This window comes from Camelus dromedarius, chromosome 24 (genome assembly GCF_036321535.1).
Source record: "Camelus dromedarius isolate mCamDro1 chromosome 24, mCamDro1.pat, whole genome shotgun sequence".
In the NCBI taxonomy this organism is placed as follows: Eukaryota; Metazoa; Chordata; class Mammalia; order Artiodactyla; family Camelidae; genus Camelus; species Camelus dromedarius.
The window spans coordinates 12867733-12879118 of NC_087459.1; the positions used below are offsets into that span (position 1 = coordinate 12867733).

General features: G+C 44.3%; 1 protein-coding gene across 1 annotated transcript; it reads right to left on the reverse strand.

The window, feature by feature from the left end:
• Nucleotides 1-4803: 4803 nt before the first annotated feature.
• On the reverse strand, nt 4804-10976 carry LOC105106360 (thyroid receptor-interacting protein 11-like). Its single transcript, XM_064478776.1, is given in 7 exon segments — nt 4804-5417; nt 5419-6246; nt 6248-6482; nt 6484-6998; nt 7000-7421; nt 7424-10635; nt 10960-10976. Coding segments are annotated over 7 exon segments (5739 nt in total). The 3' UTR covers nt 4804-4907.
• Nucleotides 10977-11386: the final 410 nt, after the last annotated feature.

Here is an 11386-nt window from a genome sequence, read left to right on the forward strand (position 1 = left end):
TCACTGTCTGTTCAACATTATAATCAAACTGTTGTAGATATAATGGGAATAGTAAGTAATGGTCAGGAAGTTAACTTGGAAGGTGGGAGATGGAATTCCCTTCCTTGTACCCAGCACTTAGCTTTTAGTTCTGCAATATGAATGGGAATAGAACAAATGAAATAAAGCTACCTGTAGAGTTTAGGTTTGTTAAATTTTCATGGATCATTCTACCTGAATGGTCTTCTGTGTAAGGGTTTCAATCGGAAATCTGAAACAGAAACTACTAAACCAGAGTGAAAATACTCCCTGTTCACTTGATTTCAACAGCAGGCCTCTAAATTGAAGATTAGGAGAATGTTCTTAGCGGGGAAAAATAAGTGTGTTAGTAAAGGTTCTTGTACGTTTTGGCCAATCTTACTTTATGTTATTTTTTTGCTCCTAAAAGAAAGTGGGAAAAAGTCAGTTTATGCATGGGTTGAATGCCAGGAAAAATGCTTAATAACATTTAGAGGACTTAATAAAGGGAAATGAAGTATTAAATTAATACACTGAACAGTAAGATATAAACCCGCCAGGCAGAAATTATAATTTGCCAAGTTTTTGCAGACTGTTTTTGCTCCATAATGATAAGTAATACTAAAGTGAACAATGATTTCCAGGCTTTTGGCCAATAATGAATTTCTGAGAATACCAGTAGAGAATTTCCTGCAGGTGATGTGCAAAATTTTTGAACAGAGTTAATGAATGCAGGTAGTTTATTTTACCCTCTGGGGGAAATTATAAAGAGCAACATATACATCTTGAGTCATTTCTCAACGATTTGGAGCAATGAAACTTCTACCTGAAGAAATGAAGAACTTCGCACTCCTTAAAAGAAAAAAAGGTGCGAAATAGTCAATTATAAAGTGAAAGCTGGAAGAGGCAAATTTTAAATGCAAATGCATTAAAATAATGAAAAAGCATACAAACAAATGTTAAAAGCAAACATTAACATTTATGTATTACTCCCCGCTCTGCCTCCCCTGCTACAGACTGGTTTCCTCTTCGTCCCATCAGAACATCTGACATTTGCTCATGTGTCCTCTCCTAGGATGTTGCGTCCTTGGCCTCCTTTTTATTCAAATTCTACTTGTTAATCAAACGTGAAAAAAATTTTTTTTTAAACTAGGTTAATATTCAACCCTGTGCTTCCTCCAGCCAGGATGGGCTCCTAAGGCTTTCCCTTCCGTTTTTACCCCCCAGGCTTAAGGGGACTAGAGTAATTTAGAGGGCTGGGCCACGTCTGAGTCACAGATGTGTCCATCTTGCTGAGAAATGAAAATGCAGGCATTGACGAAGGCTGCCACATAGCTTCTGGGCATGGGCCCAGGCTGCCCTTGGCTTAGGCAGTGACTGAGATGGTCTGTGAGCCTGGACTTGGCTCCCCTTTGCCCCAGTGCTCACCCCAGAGAGGCTGCCGGTGGGGATGCCTTTCTGTGCTGACTCAAGTCCTCTCTAAGCAGTCTCTCCAGCCTCAGCCCCTAGGAGCTCGGGCCGCAGCCCCTGTCCATTTGACCTCCCTCTGTTACGGAATTTATCTCCCAGGGCAAGATTATCTGACTCTTCATTTGTTCTTCGCAAATCTATCAATCATTGCAGAAACTTTATGACTTCAGCCCTCTGGGACTTCACTTTTGATACTCAGAGGTTAGTTTTCAGACTATAAGAAATATTTAAAAATCCTTCCAGGATGAGTTTCCAAAGCCTGTTTTGAAATCCAAAAGCTAATAATTGACTGACTTCTGGATTATCATGATGTTTGCGGTGAAGAAAACATGTGCGTGGTTAGATGTTCTTTACTGGAACAATTAACACAATGATTTTTCGTTTTTCCATTGTTTTATAGTGCTTCTCTTTTTAAAACCATGTAATTCTTAGAACTACTCTTTTTCCATTTATGCTGTCACTATTAAATTAGCCCACCTTGAGTGGGAGCCCCTCCGACAAAGGATTCTAGAGTCTGTCTAAATTAAGATCAACAAGCACTCCTCTCAGTGAAGAGGATTTAGCAATGTTCTCCTGTGCTTCCTGGGGTCTCTGGACCACTTATGATGTCCATAAGTTGTCCGTGGGCTTCTGATGCAAGAAACTGCCCTCCTTGGGCCTGAATCACGTACCATTAGAGCAGGAATTGCTGGCCCTGCACTGGGCTCCTCGGAAAATAGTCTCTCACAGGATCTGAGCATCCATACTCAGTGCCCTGTTATTCTTTGAGTCATGGAAGCGAAATCTCACAAGGTCGGTGTGGTTCTCAAGGCCTCCTTGCTACAAGATGAAGCCAAACCTGAGTCCTCTGGCCCATTCACCTGTAGGTGGGGGTGGCCTCCTGTCCTCAGTTCATTGCCAGATGCTGGTAGTGCTAGAGGACGTCACCCCTTCTCCCAGACCCCTTGGGGTCAACTGAGTGGACATCAATAGGAAAGAGTCCACACACTTTGTATTATGGATGATCACCTCTCCCTCTTGGTCAAGTGGCAACGTCACTTCCTAGGGAAGGACTTCTATTTCCTAAAAGTCTCAATCACCAATGTTTAAATTGATATGAAGTTATCAAAGAACCCATTCTGGTATTCACCCTGAAATCAAGATTCAAGCTTAAGTACTGCCTTCCGTTTTTTTTCCCCCAGGATTAAGGGGACTAGAGGTAAAACAGGGGGGCTTAAAATGGTCTAACTTCAAACTGTCCTCCCCTTCTGCTCCCACAGGTCAGTTGTCCCCAAGCCAAATCGCCCTCCTTATCACCTGGAACAGGTGCAGTTTACCCCCAAGTAGCCGCCTCCAGTGCCCTGCCAGCCTGTGAAATTATTTACAGAAGGGAATCACACCATCCAGTGGACAACAGAGTCACCTCCGCCCTCTTGTTACTCCTAAGTCTGCCCCCGAGAGCCCCTGCTGGTTCACTCTGTTCCCAAGTGCAACCTCTGTGTGGCCCTGCCTGGTGTCGCCAAGTCCTCCACCCCCTGGACTATGAGTCTATGTGACTAATAACCTGCTATGAGACCCACCTGTTCAGTGTTCAGCCCCTCCCCACAGCTTTAGGGTGGGAATTCCCTCCCCACCAACAAGTGAAGAGGAGGCCAAACTCATCTGATCTGCACTTTGTGGAAGGCATTACCCTGCTATGATTAGCCTCATGGGCTCACAGCTATTTGGGTAAGAGTCCATTCGTGTTTGCAAGAAGTCTCACGTGGCTGAACGGTGGTCCACATGTGGGTGACGAGCAGGAAGTAAGGCTACACAGGCAAGGCCTTGGTTATTCTGTTAAAGTGTGGACTCCGGGTAATGAGGAACCTGAAGTAATTTACAGCAGGAAAGTAACATCAGATCTTCACCTTAGAAAGTTCACCCTCACAGCAGCACCCAAAATGGACCCAAGGGAGCTCGAGAGTGGAACCACCAAGATTAGTCCACTGTACTAGCCCATGGAAGAGGCAGGAAAGGCTGCATCAGAGCCATGGGAGCAGAAAGGAAGGGAAGGAAGTAAGGTCTATCTGGTAGTTGATTGGCTATGGAGTGGGTGAGTCAGAGAGATAAACCATGGCTCTGATGCCTCTTGCCTGGGTGATAAGAAGCACAGAGGTTTTATTAGAAGATAAAAGGGGAGGAGGAGGAGGAGGGTTCTAAGGGCAGATGCTGAGCTCCCTTTCAGACATGTTGCTTTTGAGAAGCCCACAGACATGCAGCAGACAAGCAGATAAATCAGGGTGGAGTCAGAAGGGTAGGTTAGATATAGGCATTCAGAAGTCCCTGGCATCCGGGTGAACGTCCATTCATGGGAGTGGATGAGCTTGCCCTGAGCCTGCAGCGAGAGGGAGAAGACCCATTTAGCTGAAGATGGCCCCTCAGAGAACATGCCCACTTACGAAGTGGTCCGAAGACGTTACAAAGGAAGCAGGGAGAAAAAGCGCCTCATGTCAGGAAGGGAACCTAAGGTGAGTGGCACCCCAAAAGAAAGAAGGTGGAGAGAATGTTAAAAGAATGAAGATGGGGATAACGTTTATACGATGCTACAGAGAGCTTAAGTAACTAAAAAGACGAATTTCTAATGCATCAGGAAATTAGGGGGCATTGAGACAAGATTTTGTGGAGCTTTCAAAAAGAAATCAGTGAGAAATGAGATGGTGACAAGGAGTGAAGAATTTCAGAAGCTCAGCTGTGAAAGGTAGAGAGAGAAGGTGGTACCTGAAGGAGCAGAAAGGAGGATGCTTTGCTGGCAGAGGCTTTGGCAGGCTCTTATCTTCAGGGAAAGAGACAACTAAAGATAAAGCAGAATGGAAAATTAGTGGAATGAGGTCTTTGACGTCGTTTGACTGGATAGTTTCCAGGGTACAAAGAGCCATGAGACGTCAGCTGCAAAGCTGGGCCCCTTGTCCTCTGAAAAAAAAGGGGAAAGAGCAGAGGTGAATGGAGAAGAACAGATGGATGGTTGAACGTAGGAAGCAGGTGTGGGAAATTGAGGGTTCTTGACTTCTGGCCTCTAGTATCGAGGGCACAATCATAATTCAGGAAAGCAGCGAAGCTCTGGAGTGGCTCTTGAGATGGGCAAGGGAGTTGGCCATGGCCATTTGATGGTCTTAGGGGGTTTTGATGCCTTTATTAAATGCTGATCAAAAGCCTTGCAAACAGTATTTGAAGTGTCCTTGGACCACAGCCACCCATCCCACCAAAGCCCATTCTCACAAGGAGTAACCACTGTTTTAAGTTTGGGGAATATCTTCAAAGTCCTTACAACACACTTTTTTTTAAGTATTAATATTTTTATTAAACAAAGTAAAACTGAATACAAATACATGGCCTTATTTTTTTTTAAGGCCATGTTGTGGTGAGGTACACAAATGTAGTGCCCGGTTTCTTTAGGACTGTCTCATCTCTGGCTGAAGAAGCATCTACTGCTTTGAAAGGCCTTTTGGCACAACTCCAGCGCTCTTGCCAGGTGACAGCAGCAAAGGTGTGTATGTGGGCAGAACATCAGTAACAGCATTTAAAAGAAGATGCTCCGATCCATCGGTTGTAGGTCCAGGTGGGTTAATAAGTGAAACAGCAGTGGAGCAGTGATTCACACTGGGTGTTTTGGGTGCGGCTCCTAGGGTCGTTGTAAGACTTGGTGGGGCATTTTTAGCCAGTTGTTTCCTTCCCGGTGAACTGGGAGTCTTTATATCCTCAGTAGAGGCTTTTGATGGTGGACCAGTAGAGTGAGATTCTGTATCTAGAAACTGAGCAAAAAGTTCTGAAAAAGAATTCTTAGGCATAAATTGTTGATTTGGTCTCAGAGGTGTGTTGGGGACACTCTTCGACCCAAGCCACCTAGCCATCCATCTGGTGCCACCGCCTTGCTCTTCATTAAAAACCAGCTCCATTTCTTCCCTTTTAATGCCCAGAGTGTTTCCCAGTAATTGTTAACACTTCATGGCGTTGAGGTCTGGGTGTTTGAAAATACTCCATCAAGAGCTTCCTCACTAAGCTTTTGTCGACTTTTTCTTCTGCTTTACTTACTAAGTCCAGCAGTTTTCTTTGCACATCATCTAGCACTTCCCGTTGGACCTCATTTTGTTTTGTCAAAACTTTAATTTCTTCTTCCTTCAGATTCAAGACAGCCTTTGCCTTCTGCAGTTTCCCTTCTAGATCGTCTGCCTTTTCCATCCATTCAGCAAGTTCCATCTTCAGATTAGCTAGTGCTTGTGCATACTGCTTTTCTTGTTCTTGGGACGCACAGAGCTGTTGTGAAATGTCATCTTTTTGCCTGGTGACAACATTCAATTGTTCCTTCAATGACTCCATCCGCAAGCGGGCTCGTTGGCTTGCATCTTCCACTGCGTTAGAAGACAGAAGGAGCTTTTCCTCCAGTGCCTTCACTTTCATTCTGAGTTGAGCCGCTCTGTCTTCTGCAGCTAAGGCTTCACGGTTATGAGACTCTTTGGATTCCAAAGCCAGGCGATGTGCTCGCTCTAGCTCCTGCTTCAAACGTACTTCTTCGTCGTGTAAATGTTGAACCTCACTCTGGAGGGCACAGTTCTCCATCTGCTTCTGTTTCAGTGCCAGCATGACTTCACCTCTCTCCTGTTGAAAAATAAGTGTCTTTTCTTGCATTGATGTCACTGCACGCAAAAGCTGATTTAATTCCCCACTCTTGCCTTGTTCTTTTTCTTTCACTAGGTGCTCCAAGGCAAGAGCTTTTTCCTTCATGGCCACACATTCCAACTGTTCCTCTCTCCGCATCATAGAAAGCCAGCCGCATGTTTGTCTCTTGTAGTGCTTGATTTTCTGTTTCCTTTTCCCTCCATGTTTCTAGTGTTTTTTCATTGGCCTCTTTGAGTTTACACATATCCACTTCCAAACTGGCGACTCTCTCCTTCAGGTTGATTACCGCCTGCCTCAAAATTTCATTTTCACTCACTTCATTAGTGAAGTCTTCACTTAAAGAAAGTAATTCGTCACTTTTGGCTTTGAGCAAGAGCTTTTTACTGGAGTAAGTTTTGTAAGTCATCCTGTTTCTCCCGGAGCTGCTGAAGTTTGGAATCCCTTTCTTCATGCTGTTTTCTGTCGAGTTCTGAGGCGGCCGCAATGGACTCACACAGTGTCTGGTTATCCTCCCGGAGGGTTCTAATTGCTGCATCTTTTTCCTCTGCTGATTTTCTTAACTCTTCTATCTCTCCTTGGAGCAGCTTTGAAGACTCACCGGATCCATCAGACTTAACTGCCTCAAGAGAGGCAGCTGACTCGGAAGGAGGCGATTCGGTGGAGGGCTGCGGTAAGGTCAGTTCAGGTTTCCCTAGTAGAAGAGCCTTGGCATTGCAAAGCTGTTCTAGGCTGAGCTGCATTTGGGCAACTTGTATCTCCATGTTTTTGAGTCGGGTTTTGTTCTCTTCATAATTTTTGATCAGGTCAGTATAGCTCATGTGTAGTTGAGATTTATTATCACTGTCCATGAAAACCCGTGCCTGAAGTTGTTGAAGCTCGTTCTGAAGATGGGTTGACCCCACGCTGCATACTTTGTACCGTGGCCACCACCTGCTGTTTCCATTCCTCCATTATCGAAACCTGCTGCTTTAATTGTTCCCATTCCCGTAGAAGCTCCTCAAACTGATTAATGTAAACACCATTAACCTCATTACCACTGCTGGAATTCTGCAGAACCGTCAATAATGTCTGACATTTCTGACTCAGTGCATCCATTTCAATGTCTCTTTCTCGAATGATGTGGGATAAATTCTGAATCGTTTCTCTACACATATCCTGATCACTGCTTTCAGCTCTAGGGGGTAGTTTCATATTTGCATCTCGGAGCTTCTCAAGATCTGCCTCTTTGCCCATAATGATATCCACCATCCTGAAGTTTTCCCTTCTAAGAAGGCTATTTTCCTTAGTCTTCTCATCTAAAACAGCCAGTATTTGTTCCCTTCCAAAGCATACGTTTGCAGTTGCTGCTGAAGACACCCCTCGTCTTGGGTGTAGGAAGCTGAAGATATTTTGGTATGAAGATACTGTATCTCCAAATCTTTCTGCTGGATAAGCTGGGTTAGGTTACCAGCCTCACCTTTGCAGAGGTGATCAATCTGTTCAGTTAAATGGATATTCTTTTCAGTTAGAAGTTGAATCTCTAATTTTTGTTCTTTTAGTCCTACTAATCTTTCGGCTTCATCTTTAGATAAGTCATGCTTTTCAGTTCCGTTTTCTACATTAAGACTCTGAACTTTTGTCACTTGAAAAACATCCGAATGTTCTGTTGGCATGTGCTGGGATTTTTCGGGCAACTGGGATTTGATCTGTTCAATTGCATTTTGTAAATTCTCGATCTCCTCCCCTCTGGCTGCAAAGAGCTGAGTGTGTTTAATATTCATCTGCTCCTGTTGGTTTGCAAGACCATCCATTTCTTGTAAAGACTGACGCTGTCGCATCTTAGTCTGGCTTGGATCTTTAGTTTGCTTTTGATGATGTTTTACTTTCTCCTCAAGATTGCCTTTCATGACACTTGATGGAGAGCTCTCAGAGTCTAGATCCGTGATAGCATCTAGCATGTTAGGGTTAATCGTAGATTCGGTTTGACTGTGTTCTCTCAGTCGTTCCAGTTCCTCTTTCAGATGACTATTTTCTTCTTTCATGGATGCAAGACTTGTGTCTTTTTCTTCGATGGTTTGCTGTAGCAGTTCCATTTTTCTTAAGCCTTGAGTATATTTCTCTAATTCCTCCCAAGGATCTGAACTTCCTTGCAGTTTTTCAATAAAAGTTTCTTTCTCTTCTATAAGTTGTTTCAATTGCTCCTGCTCTTCTAAACAAGATGACAGCATTGCCTGAGTTTCTTTATGGTCAGCAATTATCTGCTCAATATTCTTGAGTTCTGCTATTTCAGAATCTTTCTCTTGACTGAGTTGCATTAAACACTCCTGCTCCAGGTGTAAGGCAGAGCTATCTGGGTGATGTGTATTTGACAATTCTTCAATTGTTTGCTCATTCTTCTTCGTTTCTTCCAAAAGCCTCTTTTCAGCCTGACACAATTCTGCTTCTGACTGTCCTTTTTCCAGTTTTAAAGCCTCCACTGGAGTGTTTTTTCCCAGAGACTTCTGGTCGTTACCAACAATAGATTCTTCCCACTGGCGTCTTACATCTTCAAGTGCCAAAACCACCTTTTCATTTTCCATTTTGAGATCAAAAGCCACTTTGCTTACGTTGACATTGAGCTCTTGCATTTCGGAAAGATTTTGCCTTAAGTTTCTAACTTCGGCCTCGTGTTCTTTAAGTGAGTCAACCTTCCCATTCGGGCCTTGATTAAGAGACCGAACAAATTCCTTCTTGATTCTTGAAAGTTCCTTCTTGTTTTCTTTAATAACTTCCTTAAGTTCACAGTTCTCCTTGTGGATGTCGACATTACAGTCTTGTGACTGATTTAGCTGATGTACTAAATCTTCTATTTTGTCCTCAAGCTTCTGCTTGGTTAAAAGAAAATCATTAGCAGCTAATTCACTTTGAATTAACCTTTCTTTTTGCATATCCAACTCTTTAATAATGTTCATCTGATCGTCTTCAAGTTGACGGACTCTCCTTTTTTCTTCCTCCAGCTCTTGTTTTAGTTTTTGGATGACACCGTCTCCTTCATGCTGCTGTTCTGATCGCTGATCTTGCATCAAAACCACGTGCTCTGCAGTTTCTTGTTTCTTCTCGTCCAACTCTCCTAACTCGGGTGTCAGTAATTCCTTCTTAGTAATCCTCTCATTGAGTTGTCCTTCCTTGAGTTCCAAGTCACATCTCAAATCATGTTCTTCTGAACCAGAATTGATGTCTCTTGTAGCCGTGCTTTTGATTACTTTGTAATCATTGCTCAATTTGACAAGTGATCGTTGAAGTTCTTCCTTTTCTTGACTTAGCTGTGAATTTTCTTTTTCTAGAACTTGGACTCGTTCCTGAAGTTTCAGGTTGTGTTCGATGACATCGTTATCCTGGCTTAAGCTGCTCAGTCTCATTGGTTCGTTTTCAGCATCCGACAGTGCTTGCTGCTCTCTGAACACTTCCTCCATTGATGTACTTGGTGGAAGTACTCGTTCCTTTGCTGTCCCGGCATCACTCTGCTTCATAACGTAAGGTTGCAATTCACCCTCTTCAGTTCTTTCCTTATTTTCTTCATTTATCTGGTCTTGTTCCCTCCTTAAAACATCTCTTTCACTCTCTACAGAAGATAATTTTCCATTCAAGTATTTCATTCTATCCTCAAGTTCTTTGATTTTCTTGGTGGACTCTTCCTTTTCAGCTTGCAGAGTTTGAATAGCTTCCTGCACGTCATGAATTTGAAAGTCATGAGTTGGTCCAATTCCGGAGCCACCGTGCAGTAACAGATTTTCCAGTTCTCCAATCCTTTCTTCATAGTCCCTACATTTTTGTCGATGGCTACGACTTACTTCTGCCAGTTTCTGTTGATGAACTCTCTGCACTGTCACTATTTCAAGTTGATGGTCATCAATTTCCTTGTATCGATTCTGTTCAAGTTCCTTGATGGTAGTTTGCAGTTTGCAGATTTCATTTTGGTCAAAGCTCTCCGCTCCCTGCGCTGTGAACTTTTTGGCAACATGCCTCCAGTGGCTGACATCAGCCTCAAGTCTTAAGACTTCATTTGACAATCTATTTATTTCTTGTTGTGACAAAATTAGGTCAGCAAAGTCCATATCATTATTCTGGACAGCTAAAGCATGGTCATTGGTATCATAACCCAGTGGAGGTGGTAAAGTGACTGGGGGTACAGAGCCAGCTTCAGGGTCTACTGACCGTGAGACTGCTTGCAGCTTCAGCAGTTGATCCTTTAGCGCTATCTGTCTTGCTGTAAGGAGTTTGATATCTACATCCTTGTGTTGTAATTGATGTCTGTAACTAGTAGTCTGCTGTCTTATTTGCAGCTCTGAGGCTTCATACTTCTCTTCTAGATCACTATAAAGAGTTTTAAGTCTCTCATTCTCTGATTTTAAAATTGACTGAGAGTCTTCAACCTCCTTCGTCTTAGATTCAGGTACCTCTACCTTTTCACTTCCTTTCCTCAACACATCTTTTCTAAAATTAGTGACGTGTCCAGTGAAAGATGCTACACTATCACCCACTTGGCCCAGGGAGTGGCCTAGGCTGGAGCTAAGGCCACTAAATCAGGACATCACTGCGGGTTATAGAACTGACCTGGTCCGCTCCACGAAAAGCGTCCAGCACAGTCGGACAATCCCGCGAACTGTCCCTGAACTGCAGCCAGCGCAAAGCTAAGAATCAGATCACAATGAGGGGTTTCTAGGCAACGGTGGAGCACAGGAGCCCCTCAACACTCCACCCTGCCTCGCAGCACCCAGGCCTGGTGTGGGACCTAACGAAGGTCCTGTCTCCAATGATCTGTCTCTCCTCAGGCCTTTCTGCCCATCCCCACAACTTCCCAGCAATGGGGTTAGGCCCTTCTCCCCCGCTTCCTTGACTTGCCCAGTGTCATACACCATCCCGACCCCCTAGACGCCGGCCACCATGATGGCGGCTCTGAAGGTGCCATCTCCAAAGTAACTCCACCTGCACTTAAGCACGGGCCTAGTTAAAGACACTGAACATTTCCATGGCTCCAAAGCTCCCGCATGTCCTTTGTGGTTCCACCTCGGCCCTCCTTCCCTAGCAAGCCCAGCTTGGGTGTCTAGCCGCGAGGATGGGTTTTGGGTGTTCTTGGACGCCATAGGTGGGGGTGTCGCACTGTCTACACTGTGTTTCTGCTTTTCCCACCGTGTGTTTGAGACCTAGTCTGGCAAGGGTGTTAAATACCACTCGAATGGGTGATCGCTGAGCGAAAGCATGCCAAGGTCCTAGTGGACCACGATGCCCTGAGTGGCCACTCCTCCCGAGGCACAGGGAGCGACTTGGG